Source organism: Felis catus, chromosome E2 (assembly GCF_018350175.1).
Source record: "Felis catus isolate Fca126 chromosome E2, F.catus_Fca126_mat1.0, whole genome shotgun sequence".
In the NCBI taxonomy this organism is placed as follows: domain Eukaryota; kingdom Metazoa; phylum Chordata; class Mammalia; order Carnivora; family Felidae; genus Felis; species Felis catus.
This window is the reverse complement of record NC_058382.1, coordinates 51,914,680-51,941,325: the sequence shown is the minus strand read 5'-3', so window position 1 is coordinate 51,941,325 and position 26,646 is coordinate 51,914,680. Positions and strand designations below refer to the sequence as shown.

At 47.0% G+C, this 26,646-nt stretch overlaps 1 protein-coding gene and 1 long non-coding RNA gene across 2 annotated transcripts in view; one reads left to right on the top strand and one right to left on the bottom strand.

Moving 5' to 3' along the window:
* The window catches only part of LOC109494955, a 96,147-nt gene that overhangs the window by 64,924 nt on the left and 4,577 nt on the right, over positions 1 to 26,646 (top strand). Inside the window, exons 5-6 of the long non-coding RNA XR_002738732.2 lie at positions 22,433 to 22,660; positions 25,564 to 25,748. This is a non-coding gene — a long non-coding RNA (uncharacterized LOC109494955). The remainder of the gene's footprint in view (positions 1 to 22,432; positions 22,661 to 25,563; positions 25,749 to 26,646) is intronic.
* The window catches only part of VAT1L (vesicle amine transport 1 like), a 149,956-nt gene continuing 139,446 nt past the window's right edge, over positions 16,137 to 26,646 (bottom strand). The window contains exons 8-9 of the mRNA XM_023246187.2: positions 22,544 to 22,627; positions 16,137 to 18,748 (exon numbers count right to left, since the gene is read on the bottom strand). Coding sequence (XP_023101955.1) covers positions 18,650 to 18,748; positions 22,544 to 22,627 — 183 coding nt within the window. The 3' untranslated portion in view covers positions 16,137 to 18,649. The remainder of the gene's footprint in view (positions 18,749 to 22,543; positions 22,628 to 26,646) is intronic.

The following is a 26,646-nucleotide window of genomic DNA, read 5'->3' as shown; positions in this document are numbered from 1 at the left end:
CCCCTTTTCCCCATTCATGCGGTCTCTCTTGCTAAAAAAAAATAATAAAATAAAATAAAATGCCATATAGATAGAGATCATTATCATGTTGAAAACTGGGTAAGAGCCTCATGATCTAAAACTGTGGTTTCCCGCTTAGGGTGGGGTGTGTGTGTGTGTGTGTGTGTGTGTGTGTGTGCACGTGTGTGTGTGTTTGAGAGAACACATAAGAAATAAATATTTGTGGAGTTTTAATAAATACATTTACAGTGAGGGAGCCCACCTGAGGCTTTCTGAATATGAAATTCAAGGGCCCTTCTGGAAGTGGACAGGCAGAGTGTCCAAAAAAGCCCCACGGGTGATCCCAAGTTACACTCCCTGTTGCACGGAGGGAAGATGGGGGTGAGTTTTCAGAGGTATCTGCACAGGACCTTGAGTAAGTCACCTCCTCGCCCTGCCTCCTGAGCTCCGTTTCACCATTGGTCATGACTGGACGTAACGAAACGATTGCTAGGGTTTCTTCCAGAAAATAAGAGGCTTATTTACCTGCTGAGCCCGGCAAAGTACGTGACAGCACACAGGTTCTTGACAAAGGTCTGCTGGATATTTCAGTGACTGAGAAAAAGGAGGGGAGGCAAAGAGAAACTAGCAGCATGTCTTTGACTGACCACCAGGTGGCAGGAGCATCATGCTAAGTCCAAGCTCTGGTGCCTGGCTGTCCTCCAGGGGTAGGGGTGGTTGACCGCCCCCTTCCTTGGCCTCGAATGTCTTTCTAGGGTAAGGTTTGTCATGAGAGTATGGCGGGGGGAGTTGCAGGAAGCAAGGGGGCCTCTTTCACAAAAAGCCTCACACTGAGACTACGAATTTCACGAGAGGCCTCACAAATGAATTTATCTCCGTTGTCATAAAAATACACAGATAGGATGGATAGAAAAAAAAGACTTTCAGGCCACTGTAGATCTGTATATTTTTTAAATTTAACATTTCTTATATTCTTTGGACAGTCTCAACAACATGAGTGGCAAGTTTCTCCCCACTTCCTTACCTCCCCTGCCCCTCCCAGAACTGCACATTCACCCCTGCCCTTCAGAGCCAGGTGTGGAAAGGGCCTCAGGATTGAAGCGATCCCAGACTAAGCCTCAGAGCCCATGCCCATTGCAGGAGGGACCAGGCACCTAAGTGGGATTTTTCAAAATGCACCAGAATCACCTGGGACTGGTGTGTATAAAAATGCCAATTCCTGGGAATCACCAGACTGCAACTCGGATTCCCCGGAAGTGCTTTAGTCTGGCCGGCAACCAGCTGCACGTGATTCCCACGTACATCCCAAGCGTGAGAACCACTCGGTTGGGCTATCTCAGGAACCTTTCTGGGGCTCCCATGGGCCCTCTCATGGGTCCAGAGATGCTCCAGTCACCTCCAGCTTCACACACATGCTCACACACCGACAACACACACACACACACACACACACACACGCACACACACACACAGGTTGTTTTATGGTTTAGTTTTTTCTGGATTATATGCACGATGATGCATGGTCATTGTACAAATCTATGGATTATAAAAGCAGATAACACAGGAAACAGAAATCCTCTGTAATGTTGTAGATCAGAAAGACCTATGATGTTAGTAGTTGGTATTTCACTGCTTTCAATCTTGACCCCTCCGCTATTTAGGTATAAAAATAAAGCAGGTTTTTTCCCCCCCTGAAAAGCTTCGTAGAAGCAAATATGATGCCTACCCCTAAAGAGAGACTTTCAAAGACGTGTAACAGAAATCTATGATGCAGGTTATCACGTTAGCGGATGTTCCTGAAAAACGCTCCAGAGTCCCAGTTCAAGGACATCTTCTTGGGACAAGTTTTTCTGCTGTATAATGAGGCTTAAAGTTTGTGACATATATGTTTGCCCTTGTGCTCTTTCGAGATTTCCTTCCTTTACTAAGGCTGAGGTTGCCTTGCTATGCCCATGAGTTGATGGTGTTTGAGCCCTTCCTTCAGCCAAGTGCTGAACTAAGTGCTTTATGTACATAATCTCATTTAATTCTCCTGGCAACTCAATGGCCAGCAGCCATTAGTATCCTCCTTCTATGTATAAGGAATGTGATTACGGGGCACCTGGGCGGCTCAGTCGGTTAAACATCCGACTTCAGCTCAGGTCGTGATCTCACAGTTCGTGAGTTCGAGCCCCACGTCGGGCTCTGTGCTGACAGCTCAGAGCCTGGAGCCTGTTTCAGATTCTGTGTCTCCCCCATCTCTGCCCCTCCCCCACTTGTGCTCTGTCTCCCTGTGTCTCAAAAATAAATAAACATTTTTTTAAAATTTGTTTAAAATAAAGAAGGAATGTGATTACAATTACATGAGGTGATCACAGGACTGGCCTGAGGGCCCACAGGTAGTGAAGTTGTGACAGGGCCAGGATTTCTGAAATTGAAGTAGCCTGTCTTTGGAGCCACACTCTTGGTCACTACATTAATGGGGCCATCCAACTGTTTTCATTGCTTGCCCAAGAGAACCTTCGTAAGGCATTTGCTCTTTGTCTTAAGGAAGAACCAACTGTGCTTTGCTCATTCTCTAGGATTTCCCATTTAATTCTCTCAACAATGGTGCAAGGAGGGTGCTCTTATTCGAGTTTTGCAGAAAAGGAACCGATAGCTGGAGAGCGCGACAGGTACAGTTCTAAGCAATGATTCCTCTGAACCCTCCCCCTGTGATGCCCTCCCCCCTAGTAGCCACACCTTTGTATAATCTCCTGTCCTTGAATGTGGGCAGATCTTGTGATTCCCTTTCAATTAATGCAGCAAACGACAAAGGTGAAGGGATTTTGCAGATGTGATTGGGGTCCTTGAGCAGTTGATTTTGAGCTCATAGGAAGATGACCCTGTGTGGGCCTGGCTGAATCAGGTGAGTCTATACAAGAGGGTCCAGGCCTTCCATCGAGCTAGAAATACTGTTCTCCTGGTCTTGAAGAAATACGCTGTCATGTGAGAGGGCGTATGAACATGTAAGTGTGGTAAAGGGCCCTGGGATCCAGAGGGAGGACAGCCTGCTGATGCCCTTGATTACACCCCTGTGAGGCCTGTGCAAAGTGACGTCCAGAATCCTGTTCCATGAAAACGATGAAATAATAAATGTGTATTGTTTTGAGTCCCTAAATTTATAGTGATTTTTTTATGCAGATTGGTCTTCCCTGCCTTATATGCCAGACCCAGTACTGCAGGTTCAGCCCACAGGTGCTCCTTAGTTCTGAATGACAACTGCCCGGGGGATTCTTCGGTATCTTTCTGGAATTCATACGCCACCACCCTCCCACCCCTGAAAAGTTCGGAAATGATTGGGCATGTGGATTTTTCTGGAAGACCCCAGAAGATCTAGGTCCCACTGGTGTAGTCGAGCCCTGTGGCCCGATAGTTAAGCCACACGCCTTCTAAGCCAGAGGTGGTGGGTTTGGTCTCAGCCGTATTTATGGTTTCCACCCTCAGCAAATAAAAATACAACCTGGGTGCCCAGTTGCACTTGTATTCCAGGTCAGCGACAAGGAATATTTTAGTATAAGTCTATCACATGCCATATTTGGGACATACTTATGCTAAAAAGTTATTCGTGCCTGAAATTCAGTGTTAAGTGGGCATCCTGTATTTCAGCCGGCCGCCCACCAGCAAGGTGCCCCTTTTATTTCCCGAGAGGCAGCACAGCTGAGTGGCTGATGAGGGTCGAGCCCATGGACTCTGGCGGTAGGCTCGGATGTGAATCCTGGCACCACGCGGCTGGCTGTGGAATCAGAGTGAGTTATTTCACATCTCCTTGCCTCGGTTTCTTCATCTGCAAAATGAGTGCATATAGCGAGAGGAGTAAGTGAAATAATCCATGCAGAGTGCTTTTCGGGGGCTTGCCTTGGTAAGTGATCCATAAATATTAGTGGGGACGGTGCTGGGAATCCCTAAGGGTGTTCCCAGCACCAGAGCAAAATACTCGGTGGGCAGGGCCGTGGTTTCCATCCCGGCACTCTTTGGTCCCAAACGGAGCCCTCTCAGAGTACTGGGATCACTTTGGGGGACCGTTTGGGGACGGCGTTTCAATTTGGGGACTGCAGATGCTTGGCAGCGAGTGATAAGCTACAGAAGTGGCTGACAGATGGTTTCTCTCTCCATCTGAGTTTCCTAGTGTGGAGGAAACTAAACTTCTGTCGATGATTCATTGTTGAAGCCAGCTTTAGCCAGCATTTAAATAGAAACGGCTGGCTGTAGAAAACATCGTCACCACCCAGGAGTGAGATCTGTTTCAGAACTGTGGTGCGCAAAGTGCATTTCTTGGAGACGAAACCAGGGTATTCACTTATATACACTGGCATGTCTTCGTGTCTTCACAAGAAAGTCAGGCTGTCCTGGCCGCCCGCCTCCGTCTCTTCCAGCCACCCTGCAGATCAAAGCTTCCGTAAGCCTTGTTTGCTTGAGAGCATTTTTCCCTCAAGCTGGATGTTCGCACCGTTGGGCCACATACATTAAGAGCAGTGCCCTTTAAATCTTGATTATGGTGGCAAGGAGACGGTTTTCATTTGAGGTTGGCATGGATGTCTTTTAAAACCTTTCCAAAACTGGCTGATCTCCTTTTTATCAACAAAAAACTGACCTCAGGCCCAGAGACTCCAACAGGCAATAGTTGTTACCTAGACTCTAATAACGTTTTATTATATTAGTTTTTTTAGTATTCTTGTGGTAACTCAAAAAAAAAATTTTTTTTTTTTACTATTTTTTAGAGAGAGAGAGCATGAGTGAGCAGGGGAGAGTGGCAGAGGGAGAGAGAGAGAATTTTTTTTATATATTTTAATTATTTTAAATGTTTATTCATTTTTGAGAGAGAGAGAAACAGAGCATGAGCTGGGGAGGGGCACAGAGAGAGGGAGACACAGAATTGGAAGCGGGCTCCAGGCTCTGAGCCATCAGCACAGAGCCCGACGTGGGGCTTGAACCCAGAGACTGTGAGATCATGACCTGGGCGGAAGTCAGACGCTTGACCGACTGAGCCACCCAGGCGCCCTGAGAGAGAATATTTTTAATGTTCGTTCGTTTGTTTGTTTGTTTATTTTTGAGAGAGAGAGAGAGGACTTGCACTAGCAGGGGAGGGGCAGAGAGAGAGGGAGAGAGAAAGAATCTCAAGCAGACTCCGTGCTGCCTGTGAGACCGTGACTCGGGCTCAAACCCACGAACTGTGAGATCATGACCAGAGCCGAGATTGAGTCCAACACTCAACCAGCACCCAAGGCGCCCCTTGGTAATTTTTTATTTTGACATAATTTCCAACTCATAGAAAAGTTGCAAAGAACAATGTAGGGAACTCCTTTATCCACTCCGCCCAGATTCACCTACTGAGTACATTTTGCCCCATTTGCTTTATAATTCTCTCTGTCCTTTTCTCTGTCTCTCTCTCTCCTCATGTTTTTTTTTTTCAACCATTTGAGTGAATTTTGGAGACATTATTCCCCTTTATACCTAAAGTGCTAAAGTGTGTATTTCCTAAGACCTGGGCCTTTCTCTCACTTAGACACAACACAAAAATGATCAAAATCAGGCAATATAAGGTTGACACAATGCTATTATCTAATTTGCAGTTCATACTCGGTCCCATCAGTTGTCCCAATAATGTCCATCCCCCCCACTGCCACCCCAGCCCAGAATTCAACCCAGAATCGCTCATTATCTTCAGTTGTCCTGTTTCTTATCTCGTTCGTTAGTAAGCAGTTAGCCTCCCTTTAGCTCTGTTAATCTAGCCGTTTTTTAAAATGTTTATTTTTTTTTGAGAGAGCGAGAGACAGAGGGTGAGTGCAGGAGGGGCAGAGAGAGAGAGAGACAGAGGGTGAGTGCAGGAGGGGCAGAGAGAGAGAGAAAGAGAGAGAGAGAGAGAGAGACAGAGGGTGAGTGCAGGAGGGGCAGAGAGAGAGAGAGACAGAGCGTGAGTGCAGGAGGGGCAGAGACAGACAGACAGACAGACAGACAGAATCTGAAGCCGGCTCCAGGCTCTGAGCTGTCGGCACAGAACTCGACACAGGGCTCGAACTCACAAACTGCGAGATCATGGCCTAGGCCGAAGTCAGAGGCTTCACTGAGTGAGCCACCCGGGCGCCCCCAATCTAGCCATTTTTAAAGAGTACACTCCCATTTTTGTTTCCGTTTGTCATTTGCTTTTTAAGATGTTCTTCAGTTTGGATTTGTCTGGCATTCCCTCATGAATAAATCCAGGGATGCACATTCTGGCAGGAATATGACAGAAGTGATATTGTGCCCTTCTCGGGAAGCAAATGATGTCAGTTTGTCCGTATTGATGATATTACCTTTGATCACTTGGTTAAGGCATTGCCTGTCAGATTTCTCAACTGTAAAGTTATCATTTTTTACTTTGTAATTAACATGTAATTTGTGGGCAAGTATTTTGAGACTAGATGAATAACCTGATTTTATCAAACTTTCACCAATTAGTTGATTTTATAACACTTCTTTTGTATTAATTAGCATTCAACTGTAGTAATTTTTTATTGGTGGACACATAGATTTTTCAACGTTATTCATGGTTTATAATCCATTACTATCATTATTTATGTTGATGTGCGAATTACCCCATATTTGGGCCCTGGGGGGTCCCTAACCTGCCTTCATTATATTGATGTTTACGATTACTTTCTTTTCTTGGCAAGTGATACAGATTTTCCATTTATAGTAGCAACAGAATTTTTAAAAATTTATATGCTTAAAAGTGAGTCTATTTAGGGGCGCCTGGGTGGCTCAGTCGGTTAAGCATCCGACTTCGGCTCAGGTCATGATCTCACGGTCTGTGAGTTCAAGCCCCGCGTCGGGCTCTGTGCTGACAGCTCAGAGCCTGGAGCCCGTTTCGGATTCTGTGTCTCCCTCTCTCTCTGCCCCTCCCCTGTTCATGCTCTGTCTCTCTCTGTCTCAAAAATAAATAAACGTTAAAAAAAAATGAGTCTATTTAAAGAACAATATTGATATACTTAATTATATAATATTAATGATACAATTATATGTAATATATGGATATATACAACATATTAAGAAAAATATTAATGATGCTTTGGGTCCAGGTATGACACAATTCACAAAAATGTTGGTATGCAACATTTGAGAAATACTGCTCTCATATTATGCAGAGGTTGGCTCTGTTTTTTTGTATTTCAAATATTTGACCGTTGTGTCCCAATTAAGAACTTGCAGTGTTTCCAAAGTGCTTGTATTCTGGCATGCACACTTTGTCTCTTACACTGCCTCTTACTTGATGTGCCGTACCAATCCTTTGCCAGGCTTTATGTCCTGACTTTCCTTTGGGAAATCGAGAATGTGGCCAGGAAGATGAACTATCCCTATCACAATCTTACCAAGTTATTTGAGGCCCAGTTCAAAGACCCTCTTTTAATTGGGTAAGGTTCTTTAGTGGATTGTAATAAAAATCAGGTCTGGCTTGCTTAAACTAGATGTATGGGCTTGCCTACAGAATGCAAGACAAGTCTGAAGATCTAGGCTTGGGGAAAATAGAAACATGGCGGCTTTGGGGGTCTGGGTAGTAGGGAGTCATGGGAGGCTCTTTAGGGTCCCGCCACCAGGGTGATGCGCTCCATTCACTTTCCTATGTTTGCATCTCTTCCTAAACTTCAAATTACTAGAACATCCATTTAGCTTTCCCTGGGTCATGAGTCCCATTTGGCTAGAGGAGGGAAGGGCACCTTGATTTACCAGACCCCTGAAACAACATACAAGGTGGCGTCATTCCCCGCTGGAAAAATCAGGGGCAATTGACAAAACACGTCACAATTACAAGTGCTTATTATGTACCAGGCACTCACTTATACATTTAACATCTATTGACTCATTTAATATACACCCTAACCCGATAACATTTTAATGTTGTCATTCCCCCTTTACAGAGGAGACAACGAAGCAAGAGATGAAACACAGAATTTGTTTAGGGTCGTACAGCTGGTAACCAGATGAGTCAAGAGTCAAACCTAGTACATCTACCTTTAGAGCCCCTGCTTTCTGGCCACTGAGCTGTGAGTAAGGGTGCAGTCAATTCTTGGCAGGAAAAGCCTTCGAGTGTCCATCCACTTCCCCTCCACGGAGACTGTCTTATCCACTGCACAAATGCCACCTCTCCCAATTTTGCACCCTGGAGCCCTATGCATCTCTCCCTTTTATGCTGCTAGCCTTCTCTGGTTGATTGGGTCCCTGTCTCACTCTGTCTTCTCGACAGTGGGCTTTATGCCAGCAGTGGCCAGGCTGTATTTACCTCTGAATCCTATACAGTACATAAAACAGGTCCATGCACATAGCAAAAGCTTAATAAATATCTGTAGACTGGAATTGAGTCTCCTTGATAATATTTACCTTAGTAGAGATAGATGATAGATAGATAGATAGATAGATAGATAGATAGATAGATAGATAGATGAGAGAGAGAGAGAGAGAGAGAGAGAGAGAGAGAGAGAGAGAGAGAGATAAGGACAGATTGCTCCTGATTGAGAATGGGAGCTTTTGATATCCTCTTAATTCATCTAGTTAAATACTTGGTTCAATTTGATGGTGGGCTGACTTCCTATCTTGCTAGTTGATTAATCTCAAAGGGTCATTGGGACATCCAGACTTCTGCCCCCAAACAAAGACACTTGTCAGACCATCTCTTAATGTCGGCAGTCCACTGAGCATTAGCTTGGGCTCAGTAAATAGGGATTTATGCTTGTTTCTGCAAAGGATGAAGAGATCACATGTATTGCGATATGTGCATTGGACTGATTCCCTGCTTCTCAGCACAGCTTTTTAATTCATCAGGCTGCTGGGCCTCCTCCTGCTGGCCTTGGATAGAATTCTCCAGAGTCAGAAAAACAGCAATAATTTCTTCTTGCTCCCTGGGCAGGTTTTTGAAAAACTGAGAAGGGCTGGCTTCAGAAGTCATTTTAACTGACACTGGCTTGGCTTGTGGATAATTTTTTCCAACATGTTAAGTGGTATTGTGCGTTTTCAGTGACTTGGGCATTAGAGAATGCTTCGCTTGATTGCTGGGCCCAAATTCTGGAAACTCAGTTGCTATGTGTAATGTTGGGTATTTTACTTAACTTTTGGGCTTAACTTGGTCATCAGTAAAAGGGGACTCGTATCACTTACTTTATAAGGTTGTTGTAAGTACTTGGCAAGTTAATACGTCAAAAATGCTATTTTCCCCCACAGTAGCCTCCAAGATAAGGATTTGTCCCCAAGATAAGCCCCCAAGATAAAGGACAGGTCATTTATATAGGTCATGTTGGGGCACCTGGGTGGCTCAGTCGGTTAAGCATCAGACTCTTGATTTGGGCTTGGATCGTCATCTCACAGTTCATGAGATCAAGCCCCACGTCAGGCTCTGTGCTGACAGCGTGGTGCCTGCTTGGGATTCTCTCTCTCCTTCTCTCTTCCCCTTCCCTCTTGGTGCTCGTTCTCTCTCTTTTAAAATAAATAAATAATCATTTAAAAAAAATAGAAGGTGTTGTCAAGAAGCAGGAGTTGGGGAGTGAGGAGAATGAGATCAGGAAGGAAACACAGCAGTATTCTTAGCAATGCCCTATAAGGGCGTGCTAATGAGTAAGTTACCACTGTGGGCAATTTAGGTTTGACCCCACCAGGGACCTTAGAGATTCTGTGTGGAACATGCCCCAGAAATGATGACACCAAAGAGGAATCTGGGCATTTATCCACTGGCTCCCATCCTCCATGGTGGAGGTGCCCACCCCCGGCGGGTGTTAGCCCCTCCCCACCATAGTAATTGTGGGTTACCTTAGTGCCCTTGTGCCCTATGGCACTGGAGTTCACCTGCAGGCCCAGAAGAAGACAGACTAGTCCAAGTGCTTGAAGTGAGATGCTGTCAGCACGCCAGGAACCGTCCACAGCTGCAGGTGAACTCTGGTGCACCAAGACGATATGTCCTGGGGCATCAGTGGTGACTGCCACGGGGACCTAAAACAGTATCTGGTGCCCCGGTACTCCATATTCCGTAGCCGTGGTGGACACCGTTTTAACCGCCCGGCTTCCCTCCCTGTGGGGATCTATCCCTCCGTCGCTTGACTTGCTTCTGGTAGAGCTGTCGATCAGGTTGCCACTCCCACCATGAGCCGGCTTGGGGGTGGGCACATGATCCGGGCTGGCCAATCAGGATGGCCATCCCTCGGCCATTTCCGTGGTTGGTTTAGGATGGACATGTGACCCAAGCTGGCTGAATCAGAGCCTTCCTGAGAGGACCTTGAATCCCAGCCGAGCTAGTGGAGGGGAAGGGCCTCTTCCTTGTTGGGAGTCGGGGGTGGGGGGGGGTGGGGAACGATCGCCTTGCGGGGGGGGGGGGGGAAATGATCGCCTTGCCCGGGGTGGGGGGGGGGGAATGATCGCCTTGCCTGGAGGACGTGAAGGCGCACCTGCTGGCCCCCCATCTTTCCCAGCCGATTAAACGCGGGGAGGCCACCTAACCTCTCTGGAATGTATGGTCCCTATCTGAAAGCAGGACTGATGCCTCCTTTCCAAGGAACCATTTTGATTCAATGAGGGTGTGTGTAAAATGCCCAGCAAACAGCAAATCCTCGGTAAATGTTAGTTTTGTTTTGGTGGTTTGCCTTGATTTGATTTCACTCTATGGAGATCTCTGAACGCTAAGCTGGGACGGTTTTATGAAAATGATTCCCGTTTTTTATGCCCGTGTTTGTGAGCCTGCCTTGTGGGTCCTACCTTAGCTCTGACTCCGGGCTCTGATGGGTGGTGATTTCCTGTCTGGGGACCTCCCATGGACAAGTGTCCCGCAGTCCTCAGGAAAAGCCTGCATCCCCAGCCCCTCTTGGTCTTCCCACTCCTGGAAGAAAGATGTGTTCTTGCTTTCCCACTCATGCCAGATTAGTAGCTACCTTCATTCATGATCAAACAGACTATGGATCGCCCCTGGCGGACAAACCAGAGAACTACTGTATCAATATGCCCCCGTCCCAACCTGTTCTGCCTCCAGAACTGGACCAAGTATAATGGTGAAGTTTATTTGGGCAAGATATTCCATGGTCCTCTCTTACATGAGAACATTCTCCAACAATCCCTATTAAGCCCTGTGCTTTTAGTACAAAATGCAGAACCCTTGAAGGGACATTTGTGGATTTCCATAATCCAGTCTTGTTAATCTTTTGTCTCTCTCTCGGTGCATGCAATAGGGAAATGGACCATTCTGTGAACCTACCCTGTGCTTCCCCACGGATGTGCCCGAAGGTAGTTAGTTACTTGTTCTGGAAAGCTCTCCTTACCTGCTCCTGATGGACATTATTCATCAATAATGGCACTTTTGGGGCGCCTGGGTGACTCCGTTGGTCGAGCATCCAGCTCTTGATTTCAGGTCAGATCATGATCCCAGGGTCATGAGATTGAGTCCAACATTGCACTCCATGCTGAGTATGGAGCCTGCTTAAGATTCTCTCTCTCTCTCTCTCTCTCTCTCTCTCTCTCTCTGCCCCCTCCCCTGCTTGCACACAAGCACACACTCTCTCTCTAAAATTAAAAAAAAAAGCACTCTTTACCACTGCCCACATAATCTCTCAGTGCCAAGGCAGGCTTTACAAATCAACTGCCATTTGCATAAGAGATATAATTTGTTTGTTATCGCATCATTAAATTGTAAGCTCTTGGATGGCAGAGGCTATGTATTTCTTATTTTTCCTAAGACACTAAAAATAGTGTGTTGGGAACATGCTAGGTATCTGATTAATGTCTGTTGAATGAACAAAAAACCTTGTTTGAAAGCATTTACCATCTGGCTTCCAGACTGGAACTTGTGGGTCGTGGTTTCAATCTGGTTACACATACATGGTTAAATTTGATCTTCGTAACAATTCTGGGCCATAGACAATATGATTATCCCCATTTTAGTAGGGGGAAGCTCAAATGCCAAGCCGTTTGCCCAGATTTGATCCCTGATTTGCAAGACTCCAAGGCTTATGCTCTTAATCACTGACATGCGGGTGCATATGCTTGTGATGTGTTGAGGCTTCGGCTCTTCCTGAGTCAGTTGCTGTTTAGGTACCAATTTGAATAACTCAGGGGACGTCTTTACCAGCATCTTTGCTTGGCTGGTTATAGGAGCTCTGCTCATTCTGCTCAAGGCAGAGAATGCAAAAACACTTATGTCTTCGACAATCCAGGCTGCTATAACCAAGTATCTTGGACTGGGAGGCTTCTAAACAACAGAACTGTGTTTTGTACAGTCTGGAGGCTGGAAGTCTGAAGTCAGAATCAGTGTGCTAGCGTGTTCAAGGTCCTGGGAGAGCCTTTTTCTGGTTGCAGACTGCCAGTATCTTTATATCCACACACAAGGGAGAGAGAAAGAGAGAGCAACGCTCTTGGGACTCTCATTGGGGCAGTAACCTCATTCATGAGGGCTCCACCCTTGTGACCTCACCTAATCCTGATTACCTCCTGAAATCCCACCTCCCAATACCATTACACGGGAGAGAGGGAGAGTTACCACATGAAATTTGGAGTGACACCCACATTCAACCCGTGACTGAATTTCTTTCCCCACAAATACATCTGGAAGTGAAATATTGAGATCTACATATTCTCTAGTGTTAAAAAACAAAACGAAACGAAACAAAGGAAGCTATTGAGTCTTTCCCAAACATCCCATTCTTCCCTGCGTTAGCAAATGGGAGTAAGGAAAAGAAGCCAAGGTTGATCGTGCTTACTCTGTGCCAGGCACTACGCTGTGTGCGTCGCGTGCATTATTCTCCTAAACAACACCCATTCGTCTTAAATACTTCACTCAAGCATCACTTTCTGGGGGTACCCTTTCCTTGACGTCCTCTTCTGTCACAGAGTTGACCCCTCTCTACTTTGTGCTCCCACTTGGCCCCTAACGTGGCCTCTCTGAAGCTGTGTGGCATATACCGGTGTCCATTTCTACTCATTCTCTAGACCCGCCTGTCCAAAATGGAAGTTGCTAGACACAGGTGCTCCCGAACCTTTGCAGCGTGTCCAGTCCACACTGAGATGTGCTGCATTAGAATACACACCAGACTTTGAAGCCTTAGTACGAAAAGTGGAACATAAAAAGTCTCGTTAATAGTCTTTATGCTGACGGTATGTTGAAATGGCAACATTCTGTATTGGGGGTCACATGAAATATTAAAATTATATATTTTTTTTACGTTTTTACTGTGACTGTTAGAAAATGTAACCTTGTATGGGGCTCATCTTCATATTTTTCCTAGATAGCACAGTTTCAGACTGTGAATTTCTTGAGGAAAGGTCTGTGTCTTATTTTCTTTCTATTACTAGGACCGGGACAGGCTCGTGCACCCAGTAAGCGTTCACTAAAAACCTGTTGAACAAACGTGTGTCTTCGTTTAACGTGGAGCCCCAGGTCTTCTGGTCCCAGCGATGGGACCTGAAATTTGGCCGAAAGACCCCAATGAGCTAACTCATCACAGTGGAGGTTGGGGAAAGGGGAGCATTTTGGCCGTCTCCTCCCAGTAGAAGCCATACTCTTCAAGTCAAAAGACCAATTAACAACACACAAAACAAAACAGAAGGGATGCTGTGAGCTAACGGGACAGCCGGAATGGGGGAATAGTTAGTAAGCCTGGAATATGGTTGATGGAAAACCTCAAAAACTTCCCCCTCTGACTTCAGAAGAGCAAATTCTCTGGAAGAGCTCCAGCAGGAGCTGTGGGAACTTCCCTGGTCCATAGCCCGTCGCTGCTTCCATGTATCCTAATGGCTTCCTGTGGCTGTCCATCTGACAGCATTGTCTGGCCACAGCCACGTGGGTGGCTCACACAAGGGCAAGGGCAAGAGCGTCGGGGAATCAACACGCGGGTGGAAATAGCCCTCTACAGTGATGCGTGGAAACTGATGGAGAAATGTGACAACTTGCTCACTTTTCAAATGGGACAACTGGGGGACCTGTCCACCTCTCCCACAGCGGTAACCTGCTCATCAACATACCCTGAACTGGCTTCTTCCCTTTCCTGTTTTATATTCCCCTCCCCTCTCCTCCCCCAAGCTGTCCTTCTTGGGATCCTTGTTTCATCGTCTGATTCTGGAGGACCCGAACCAGGGCAGCGGCAATCGAGGTACTTGATGTCTAACTGAGACCCACACTTTGACCCATCTCATATCCCTCTTCCCGCTGAACCCTGCCTTTACTCTTGGTAATCACCTCCGTGCCCCAACTTTCATGCCACACCACCACACATCCTCGTTCCTTTCCACAGAAATCCAAGATTATCGAGCGGCATCCAAGACCTCCAAACCTGGTACTGACTTCCCATCATGCCATTCTCCTGCTCCACTCCATCCCCATGTGTGCATTTCAGGTACATTCTTCTCTCTACTCCTCAATGTGCCCTCAAAAGTCCTTACCTCTTTGCTTCTACACACATTTCCCCACGCCCCCAAACAGCTTTTGAAAGGTTTACCTCCATTACCACCCAAACCTCGTTCACGACGCTGAAAGGAATTTTGTTTCCGGCCGCTTGACCTCTTCCCCGTTCTCAGAGTTGTAAGTGAAGATGTGGATTCCAGTTTTTGTTGCTGGAACTGTTTAAATGTAACAGTGCACCAACACTGGCTAAGTGAGACCACGAGATTTATACGGAGTACATGAACACTAAGTAGGAATATATGAGAAAATTCTTCATGGAGGCACTTTGAGAGAATTTTACTGACAAGGCGAGTAACTTTCTACTTTGTAAATTCAGGTTTAGGTATGTGGCATTTTATTGACATGGAGCTTGGCTCTGTTTTTTTGGCTTCCTGCTGAGAACACCTTAAACATACTAAAGCCTCCCTAATCATGAATTCCTCTTTCATGAAATCTTAGCCTTGGGGATTTAATTTGTGTATCTCTTTGGTAACCTTGAGGATATTGGATCATGAAAATGAAAGTGGTTGAGATGTGTGAGTTTTAAAATCAGTACTTGAGGGGTGGTTCAGTCGGTTGAGCATCCGACTTCAGCTCAGGTCACGATCTCATGGTTCGTGAGTTTGAGCCCCACATCAGGCTCTGTGCTGACAGCTCAGTGCCTGGAGCCTGTTTTGGATTCTGTGTCTCCCTCTCTCCCTGCCCCTCCCCTGCTTGCACTTTGTCTCTGTCTCTGTCTGTCTCAAAAAACGAGTAAAAACATTACTGTTTCTAAAAAAAAAATCACTAATTCACTGCATATTTCATTGGAGGACCAGAAAAAAAAAATGCTTCTTGATATGCATAGTATTTGCTGCAAAGCAAAACAAATTTACAAGCATGTTCTTGAAATCAGAGGAAACAGAATACCTGAAGAGTTTCTGGGGAACAAAGGCTGGTAATTTGAAATGCATCCTATCTCACCCTTATTTAAGCCAAGAAGCATGATACGGTGTTTGGATTCTAGCTTGGATTGAAATCCTGGCCCCACAACTTACTAGCTGTGTGATCTTGGGCAAGTGCAAAATCTTAATCTTCACTTTTGTCACCTATGGAATGGGTGTAATGATAAACCCTACCTCTCCGGGCCCTTGGGAGTTATTATATATGTTATTTAATTATGATTTTTGGGCGCCTGGGTGGCGCAGTCGGTTAAGCCTCCGACTTCAGCCAGGTCACGATCTCGCGGTCCGTGAGTTCGAGCCCCGCGTCAGGCTCTGGGCTGATGGCTCGAAGCCTGGAGCCTGTTTCCGATTCTGTGTCTCCCTCTCTCTCTGCCCCTCCCCCATTCATGCTCTGTCTCTCTCTGCCCCAAAAAAATAAATAAATGTTGAAAAAAAAATTTAATTATGATTTTTATCTATACAGCTTTCTTAACAGCATATAGAAGGTGCCTTATAAATGCCATTATAATTATTGCCATTATTATTATATGATGTCCTGGACAGTTCTTTTCTTTAGTGGTTTTACTTTGTTGCTTGAGGGAACTTGAATGTTTTTTCTTTAAAAAAAAGCCTTTAGCTCGTCTTATTTTGACTCCTGTTTTCTCTATACAGTCTTTAGTTTCTCATTTGAAGATTCTTCTATCACATATTTTTAATTTCTTTTTCTTTTTTGGTCACCCACTCCTTACATTTTAATCGTGGCGATGTTTTCCCAACAGCCATGGATGTGGGGTCACTGACGCCAGGCTAGGTTATGCTATGCTGAATACTTTATTATATATTTTATGTAAACATAATTTGCTTTGTAGGCACAATGTAACAAAAGCTCTAAAGCCACAAATACATTAGACAATGTTTCAGTTCACTCCAATCAAGTTTAGATGACAGAGAAGCCTTCACAGTTCCTTTAAGGCAAACTGAGACTTTCTTTACATTTCCTTCAGAAAACCAATCACGTGACAGGAAGAAGGTGCTTAAAAAACGAGGGTGCATTAAAGGGTTAATTTTGGTATTTATCCTGTTCTTCAGGGCACAACCTGACCTTGATAGTGAGACTCTAGTTTTCCTTTCTCACTCTGTATTCCGAGGAGCCAAAAGGGTTTCTTCTTTAACCAACGGCCATAATTTGACTGTATTAATCTTGCTAGTTGAAAAACAGATTTGGGGAAGCATGATTTTTTTTTTAAATGCCTCTCCTCTGGACAGAACAAAGGCCGGTGGTGGGATTCTGCGAAGAGAGTTCTCGCCCCCCTCGCAGAGGACCGCCCTGATGTGGCCGGTGGCTCTTTGTTACCCCAGCCCTAGAAAATGCCATTTCTGTCCAGCTCACCAGGAATGTCACTTGGGTGGTTCTCCTTAAAACCTCATTGTCAGCTTGGTTATGGGAGAAACATGACCAATAATACAGCATTTAGCGAAAGTTTTGGGGGTGGGGAGATAAACCTCCACATTATCTTTCTATGTGGCCCAGAAATGAAACGCCGGTGAGTCATGGGGTATAAACAGAAGATGTCAGTGTCTTCTGAGATACTGTCACCTCCCTGCTCATCAGATGGCGGCACCCTTTTTTGCCTTCATATTTTACAAGTACATTCACAACGAGGAGAAACTCCCTTCAGATAAATATTTGGCATAAATAAGTCATCATCACAAGCTTGGGGTAGGAAAAAACAAGAATGTGATTAATGAGGTGACATTTGTTACAAAAGGACTTTGGAAATGAAAAGGTAATTGCTGGAATGCATTCATTCCCATCACTTGGGGAAAGAGTTGGGTCGACCCTAAGGCTCACTGGTGGAGAGGTGGGGCAAGGTGGGAGCCCTCCAAGGTCTTCCAGAAAGCAAAGTGACTTGGGGGGGGGGGTTGCTAATCGTGTGGGCTCCATGTGTCTCCAGCTTGGTTTGTGAATGAAGGAGTCACCCTTTGAGCCAGAAGGAGTAGGAGCAGTGACTGAGGGGCCCCCTGGTGGAGACACTGAGACTCTTCCTCATCCGTCAGGGGAAAGGTTCGCCTCAAGGCATGTCAAGTGTGGTGGGGCTGGGTGTGGGGTTTCCTAGGAGTTTAGGAGCTGGAAAATCGGACAAGGGTGTGCAATCAAGTAGTTTGGTCCCCGATTACCAAAAAGCAGGGGCCCTACAAAGAGTCTGCACCGTAATTTTATATTTCAGAGGAGAGGAACTGCACTTTTGGCATCAGATACTGAACGTCAACCGTTTGTATCGCTAGAGTTTGTTACATGTCGGAACATGCTTTGGCAAGAAAAGAGACACTCACTGATTTTCTTTTTCCCCAAATATGGTCTACAAGGGAGGTCTTCCCCGGGGGATCCTTGGTAAAGGTAGCTGCTCACTACCAGGAAATGGAAATAGCAAAATCGGTAATGCCCGTGGCAGGTGTGCAAATGTAGGCAAATCTCGGTAATGACCTCTGAAATAGTCCCACACATGGTGAGTTTTCTTACAATTGAAATAAAATGTACATGGTGGGGGAGGGGAGGATTTTGCTCATGAGACATGGTTTCAGAGGAGAAGTCTCTGTGGCTGGTCCTCAAACTCATGCTGTTGACCCATCCTCTATCCTGAAAACTCCACGTCTGTTTTCCTGTGTTGATGGTTAAGAACCAGTGAAGGGATCAAGCATCAGAGGCTGAGAGGAGAGTGGTTCAACCTCTGGACCATTAAACAACTCAATGCATGTAAGGGAGTTGCCTCTTGAACGGGGAGAGGGAAAGGATTGTTTGGAGAGATCCTAAATGTATGGGCTCATAAAAACACCTCCCGGCCTACCCTCTTTCTGCCAGCCACATTGGCAAGCGCTCTTGTCAGAATCATGGGTGGCTGGAGGCAAAAAGTGTCACTGGCCTGAAGCTTCCCAGGATCTGGACACTGCTCTTAAGATAACACCCTTCAGTCGAAACTTGTCTTTGCCCACGTCTGGTCTTGTAGGCACTGGGCCTGAGGGCTTGTATTAAGTTGCAAGGCTGTTCTAAGAACTGTCAAGAAGGACCCAAAGATGGACGGTTGTGAAGGAGGGGAGAGGGGAGAGAGTAACACACAGGTGGGGGAGGGACTTAATACTGCGTGGGATGGGATTGGCACTTAATTTCAAAAACAACAGTGATCAACAGCTTTTTAGCTCAGCTGACTGCAGACAAACACAACACACAGTGGGCTACAGCATTTGTTCACTGGGGCACAGAAGAACTTTCTCCACCGGCTCCTCTTGTTCCAAATCATCCTCCGTGTTCTCCTGCCAGGGTCCTGGGTTACTGGATGAAGGGCATCCGCTCCTTGTTCTCGCTGTCGCCCTCGTGGTCCTCCTCCTCTTCCCCCGCCTCGCTGGTCTCTGTGCTGTCGTTGGCCATCTGCAATTCAACACAGGGCGTTTTAGAAGGTCTGCGATGTCTCCTCCCTTCCTGGAGCATCTGAGGAAGCCCCTTGGGAAGGCCTCCTTCGAGGGCTAAGAGTTAGGGTCCTTTCCTTCCCCAGGAGGGCAGTGTGGTGCCGGCTGTTTTAGGGTGGGGGCCGTGACGTAAGGATCTGAGTGCAAGGATTGGGAATTTGGGAGATGATTCCAAGGAAGCGCTGGTAGGGAGGAAGGAGACGAGACAGAAAAGGCAAGGGAGCCTAATAAGTAGGCTCCTGATGTGGGCAACTGGGGCTCAGTCCTCTTGGGGACCACTGGGAGACAGTGAGGGGCATGCCCCTCACAGGTGTCCCACATATGGGGGGGGGGGAGGAAGCCAAGGAATGGCCAAGGTGGGTATCTCCCTGGCCTCTCTGGCCAGTTCTGTACGTGCTGGCCACACATGCTGCTGGGGCTGGAGGCTCTCAGTCAGAGGGGCCAGGTGCTGGGGGACGCCCTTAGGCACTGAGAGCGTCCACTGCACGGACTGGCCGGGGTTGAAATCCTGGTGCTGTCACTCCCTAAGAAGCCAGAACAACCATACTAACAAAGGTGCATTCGTGTCCTTTATTGTCTACACAGAACACCGTGTCCACGAATGTGGACTTTGGTTCTAGCTAGCTAGCCATCTTCACCAGTCCCTGGCGTGGTTATTATCCCTCTCTGAGCCTCCCTCTTGTGGATGGTTACAACGGGAATAAACCCACCTGCCTTACAACGCTATCATGAGGACCAAGTGAAACAAAGTAACATGATGTACTTGAAGCGTCCAGCAACGGGCCGAGCGCATGACGGATGCTCAAGACATCCTAGTCCTGTCCATCAGCAGCCCCCTTAGCGAACTGGGCCTCAGATTTCCACTCCTAAGCCCCAGTCGACGTCCTTTGCCCTGAAGCCCAGATCTCCTAAACCCGAGTCTTTGCCTATGCCCACCACTCATTCTTTCAAACAGGAATTGGGCCCACGGTCCTCGGGCCTCCCCGCGTTGCCTGTCCTGGAGCTGGATTTGCCCTCCTGGCCACAGGCAGTGTCTTCTTCCTGCAATGCCAGCCCGCCACTCCCTCCCCTAACTGGTGCCTACTTTGCTTTCAGCGCTCAGCCCGCTTTCTCAAGGATGCCTTCCCAGAATACCCTAACTGGAATGGTCCCGCCCCGCCCCCCCCCCCCCCCCCCCCCATGACCGGCTCTTCTTTGTAGCACAGATCAGCAGTGTCCCATCTGGACGGATGGCCTCTTGACGGCCGTCCACCTGCCCCGCCACGGGAAGCGCAGACACCGTGGAAGATGACCAGGTCTCCTCTTGTCTTCCTGTGTCACCCTCTGCAACTAGCACAGGACCTGTCACGCAGGAGCGTAGAGTACGAACTCTGAGAATAGCGAGCGAATAATCGTGAGAGCTCTGGGGGCGCCTGGGTGGCTCCGTCGGTTAAGCATCCGGCTTCATCTCCCGTCATGATCTCGCGGTTCGTGAGTTCGAGCCCCGCGTCGGGCTCGCTCTCTCTCTCTCTCTCTCTTTCTCTCTCTCTCTCTCTCTCAAAAACAAATAAACATCGACAAAAATAATCACGAGAGCTCTGCCTTCTTAGTATGTACCCCACATTCACCAGTGTGCCAGGGGACTCAGGCACATTACCCCTTTCCATCTTCTCAACAAGAAGCAGCAGAAACAGTAACTACTGCCCCCTGTGCAAGGTGGGCAGGCTCTGTTTTCCCGCAGCGCGCAGGGACACCCAGAGGTGACGTGCCCGGGGCAGTGGCGGGGCGGCAGAGGTCGGCAGGCTTCAGAGAAGGCTGCCACTGTTCTCAGGGGTGCCAGTCAGGCCGGGGCCAGAGCTGTGCCCCGACGCCATGGGGTCTGGAGGAAGCAGCCCGGTCTCTGCTGTGACCCTGGGACCCGTCCTCAGGTGAGCTCAGCTCCGCCCTGGCTCAGCCTCATTGAGGGAAGGCCCCACGCAGGAGAGCCTTCACCCTTGGTAGGCACTCCATAGGCACTCCTGGCAAAGGCACTTCCAGAGCGCTGCCCGAGCCCCTCGTGGCCCCGATAGTTCCTGGAGGAGGGGGAGTACCGTGCAGTGTACTCAGCGAGGCAGATTCGGGGCCCTTGGCTTGGCCTGAGCTCTGAAAGTGGCCCTTCTAATAGAAGAAGGCCCCTCTATAGGCCCCGCACTGCCCCCACCCCCAACAGCTGCCCAGTGGGAAATGATGCGTTCCCGAGGGGCCTTGACCCCGTGCCATTTCCTTTCGTTAGGCGCTTGCCGTAGAAAAGATTCGCCGGACCCATCTTGGCTCTCACGATGCCCTCTGTTTATTTAGCCTGACTACACGCTCCTCCTCCTTCAGGTCTCGTCTCTATCCAGGCAGGCCGTGGCCTTCTCCCCGCAGAGGCCTTCCAAACACCACAGATCTGAGTTGGCCACTCACCACATCTCTTTGTTTCTTCCGGTCCTAAGGTAGAAGCCCTCCTGAGTGAGATTCAGGAACCAGCACCAGGGCGGGTCCTGAGGTCTCACCCTCAAAGTTGGGCTTTTCAGCCCAACTGGTGAGAATCCCCTGTGGTCAAACAGGCCTTCCCAAAGTCCAAGGGCCCAGCAGGACCTCCTGTGTAACAGTCACAGGCAGGAAGCTGATGTCAACTATCTTGCTTAAAACAAACTGTCCAGGTTGGCTCTAGATCCCCTCTACTGATGGGGTAAAACAGACCCGGTCATGTGTCTTAAGAACAACAGAAGTGCACAGAAGACCCGAGAGCCCAGCCCTCGCCTCCTCCCTAGCCTCAACCCCTCATCTGCCTTCAGATACTTGCTGTCACACTCCTAGAACTTCATAAGCACTTAACATACGATGTCCCTATACTTGGTGGTCATTTGCACTTTGTGAAATGCCCTCTCATGAAATCACCCTTCATTGAGTGAAATGACCATCCTTCCCGAACTACTTTATGGTTACAAAAGCCAAGGTACACTTAAAAAAAAAAAATACACACTAAAACATGCAAAGATTTTAGCTCTTTTTTCTTTTATAAATGCCCGATGCAGGTTCAAGACTCAACGGGTGAGAAAGCGAAGAAACAAAAAACCCCAAGTATTTTCGCTGTTAATCCTTTCCCAGAACTTAGTATGCATGGGACAATGCCTTATGTGTATCACTCTAATTGACTTGTGAGAACTTCGTTTGCAGACAGGGCTACTGAAGATAGACAGGCGGGATAATCGCCCAGGGTCACACACAGGAGAGGAGAGCCAGGCTCTGAATCCACGCAGTCTGACGGCGCTCTGTGTGTCGACCGCACACTACATCGCCCCCTCCCACCACCGGTGGCCCCAGCAAGCAGGTTGGGGAGTGACTTTGACACGCTTCACTCCTGGAGGGATCCCTGGACGTAAGGGTACCCTCAGGAGGCATCTCGGAGGCAGGTGGCATCCTTCTGTTGAGAATGTGCGTGACTCTATTAGATTTTACCAGGAATTCCTCTCACCTGTGGCAACCAAGAGGCAGCACCTGTGATAGGCAGGTTATCCCTATCTTTCCTGACTGCCCTTAGATTGCTCTTGAAATGCTCGCACTGAAGCATTTCCTTTCCTTCTCAGCACGCATCCCAGCGGTGTGACTAATTGTCCATTTGCACGGTTGTTTGATTACACAGGTCTCCTCCGCGAGCCAGAGAGCCGCCTGTATTTCCCTCTCCCCCACCTGTGCCTGCATCTGATAGACCCTGTCGTGCTGAACTGAACGGATCCCTCTGCGTTTGACTCACCAGTGGAGTCGGGGTCTTCTCTACATCCAGAATTAACTTGCCGATGTTTCCTCGGTCGTGGATCCGCTGCATGGCCTCCTTCACCTGAACCAGGAGAAAAACGGAAGCGCTGATTGGGTGAGAAGTTGCCCAGGTGGAAAAGCCAAACCAGCCGCCGCCCACGTGGGGGCGCTGTGGTTCAAGGTTAGCAGCCAAGCCAGAGATGCTTTGGGACCCTGGGTGGAAATAAATTGATTGTGTCACTCAGGCACTCTGAGCTTGTGCAAGCAACTTGGTCCTCTGGGTCTAAGAAATGAAAGTGATAGTCCTTGTAATAAGACGACGAAATTTTCTTTAAAGGGGGGGGGGGGGGAGTTGGTGGGGAGGAGGGTACCGTGAGGTTCCAAGAAAGACATCAGTCAGAGTAAATTCTGATCGGTAAAATTATTTTTCTCAGAGTCACTTGTGCCCTGCTTACCAAAGTGTTGTATAACTCTGATTCGTAGTTTAACTAAAATGATCCATTACCCAAGCTAAACTATATTCAGGAAAATTCCCTTAGGTTACTCCTGGTTATTGCATGGAAATTTTGTTTCTACGTAAGTAGAGTTTTCTCCAGAACTAGTATTCTGCCCAGAGAAGAGGACCTACTTTTCCTTTCAAATGATACGGGCTTACTTAAAAAGCAAGCGTGTGCCCTGATCTGATTTATGCTTTGAGCATTTCACTCTCTGGCTGTGCGGAAAATGAGCTGTAGGGGGCGCTGGTGAGGATTAAATGAGATAAGCAAAGGGCAACCATGCCCAGTGCTTGGCATGAATAGGCCCTCCACATTTCTTAGTGAAATCTAAATGGAAATACAACATCTCTTGATTTTTAAAAAAAGTTACAAGAGATCTGGCCTAAATATTTTTTCCTGAAGTCTCAGATTTTTAAATATTTTTGTTCACTCATTCAAGTCCACAAGTATTCATGAAATGTCCTTATAGGCTACATGCCATGTTTGTTTGTTTTTGTTTTTGTTTTTAGTTTAAAGTAAGCTGAGATGTCTGTCTTTAGGGAAACCTGTCTTCCCGTTTGGATAAAAACTTGAGCCGTTAAAATGTGCATACTCTAATTGCTTTTCTGGGACTTAGCCTAAAGACATAATTCAAATTGTGGGGGAAAAAACTTACCACACAAAAGATACTCAATCATAGCATTGCTTTTAATGGTGAAACACTTGCAGCCACTTCTGTATCACAGAGTAAAGGAATGGTTAAGTAAACCACGACTCTTAGATTTAGCTACAGAATGGAAATACTATGTTGCTATTAAGCTGCTAATTACAAGGAAAGTACAGCAGGGTCAAATGCCTTTGTAATGGTGCTAAATGAGAAAATCGAGATGAATATTTTTACTTACATCCCCATAAAAACATGGACATCCTAAAATAATCAGAAAGGGGTTCAGACACATAATAAAACATTAGGAGAAATGAGTGCCTTTTAACTCCAAACATTGTTATTTGGCAATATGTTATCAAATCAGTATGTAATGTAAGTTAAATGCATATTTAAACGTAGTCTTTGGAAAACCTAGTATCGGTTAGAATCAGCCCTTTTATAGACTGGTAGTGTCATGTGATTAAATTTCCTGACCCTGATACACATCCAGTAGATTTCTTTTATTTCTGTGGTGAACACTGCTTTTCAAAATGCTGTCATATCTGGTCATCACGACTGTATACCAAGAATGTTTAAATACCGTGGCAGACAGCCTCCAGAATGGTTCCCAACCTTCCTTTCCCCCTGACACACACCCTTTCTCCCTCGAATGTGGGCCAAACCTGCTGACTTGCTTCTGACCGTTGGAAAACAGCAAAAGTGATGGGATGTCACCTCCAAGATTAGGTTATGAAAGACTGATTTCTGTCTTGTCGTCTCTTCCTCTGACTCTTCGTGCCTTCTTGCTCTGGTGACACAAGCTGCCCTGTTGTAAGCTGCCCTAGGGAGAGGCTCACACGGCAGGGAACTGAGGCAGACCTCCCACCGACAACCACTGATGAACTGATACCCTCGGTCCAAAAGCCCATGGGGAACTAGCTCCTGTCAACAACCAATGAGAGAGCTCAGAAGCAGATCCTTTCTGAGTTAAGCCTAGAAATGAGAACGCAGCCCTGGCTGACACCTTGGGAGACCCTGAGCCCAAGGACCTAGCTAAGCCATGCCCAGGTTCCTCACCCACGTAAAGTGAGATCACAAATATTGTTTTAAGCCAATAAGTTCTGGGGACATTTTGTTATGCAGCAATAGATAACTAACATTCTTTCCTTTCATACATAGTTCTTATCTTGTAAGATATATGTCATACCCATTTTACAGCTAAGTACCTTGATGCTCAAAGATCAAAGCAATCTGTCCAAAGACTATGTGGCTATCAGTGACAGAACTGTGGTTCAAACTCAGGTTTGTCCGACTTCAAAACTGATGCTTCCTCCCCCTGCCCCCCGCCCCCGTTCCACCCAGACTATGTTGTTTCATTTGATTCTCAAAGGCAGAGGAAGGTGGTAGGTAACATCTCACATAATGATTTCCCAGAATTCAGTTGTTTATTACCCTGACAAGTCATTAAGCACCTGGAAACTCCTTGGAGACTCGAAGAATTTTTGTGCCATTTCTCCAGTAAGATAGAGCCCAGGGACACTGAAAAGCTGTTTTCTTTCCAGTTAAAGCTTATTGTGATACTAGAAAAAAGCCCCCCGAAGGGCTGGCTCTAATCTGCATATTTTTTTGGACAATTTCCTTCTGAAATGAACTGACTCCTTGAAGTTCCTTTTGAAGGGGATAGAGAAAGGGTTGGGAATGTTTCTGAGACATAACTGAACTAGTCTGATCCCCAGTCATGCTGTTTGAGTTTAACATCCTCTTAGGCTGCTCTTGGAGACGTGAAAGAGCCCTTTTGATGACAGCGTAGAAGGAAAGAAATGGCCATTTTCTGATCAATTTTTTATCAGGTGAGGCACTTTACACACATTGCTTCCTTTTATCTGCACACCACAGGTTCACAGATGAGAAACCTAAAGGTGAAAAATCTAAGGAATCTGTCCCCGGTCACCCACTGAAAGGAGTTCGAACCACTTGGGAACTGAGAGAGCAGTTACCCCTTTACAGGACTCTGGACAAAATCCGGGACAGGGCTCTGCTGTCTGCACCCCGAAACTGCCCTCACATAACTCCATCACGAGGTAAAGTCTGCAAGAAGAGACTTTGCTCCCAAAATACCAGTTCGTAAATTGAGAGATAGATGTTATACCCATTTTACAGCTAAGTACCTTGATGCTCAAAGATCGGTAGGTGACAGTGACCTCGGTAGGTGACAGTGACCAAAAGATGGTGGTGACAACTTCCAGAGAGCTCCTTGTCTCTCTTGTGGCTACCATTTTTGTTTTTTCTTTTCTTCCTAAGGGACACTTCTGCTCCAAACCTTTTCCCAGCGCACTTGATGATGGGAAAATCCTAGTAGCCCCGCACTGCCTAATGCAGTAGCCACAGTCACATGTGGCACTGAGCACCTGAACTGGGGCCAGCCCAGACTTCGACGTGCTGTGCGTGTAAGCCCCGCGGCCAACTTCAAAGACAACGAGAGCAGATACACTATCTCGTTACGAATTGGTGACATCGATCACGTGGTGAAACGTTAACATGATAAATACTCTGGCTTCAATAAAACAGACTACTAAAGTTAACCCCCCCACACTTTTTACTTCTCTGGATGTGGCTACTACAAAACTGAAAACGTGGCTTGTGGCTCACATAGTCATCCTGCTGGACAACACTGGACTGACTTCTCAGGAACGGACGTCTCTTGTCCTTTCCTGTGTCACTACTTTGTCTTACGCCTCCCTCACTCCTGCCACCGGACGCTTATCTGGAGGTTACTGGGCTTCTCAGCTTTGTGCCTCTGTATACACGGGGTTCCTTCCTGGACTTTCCTGGTCCTGGATCTAACTTGGATTTGTTCTGGGGCTCTTGTTCTCGATGTGGACCCTTCTAGGAAGCTGCTACTCCCCCGCCCCCACTCTGGCATTTGGGGCCAAGTCTCCTTTGGGCTCCCTGGGCACCTCAGGCCAGCTATAACATCAC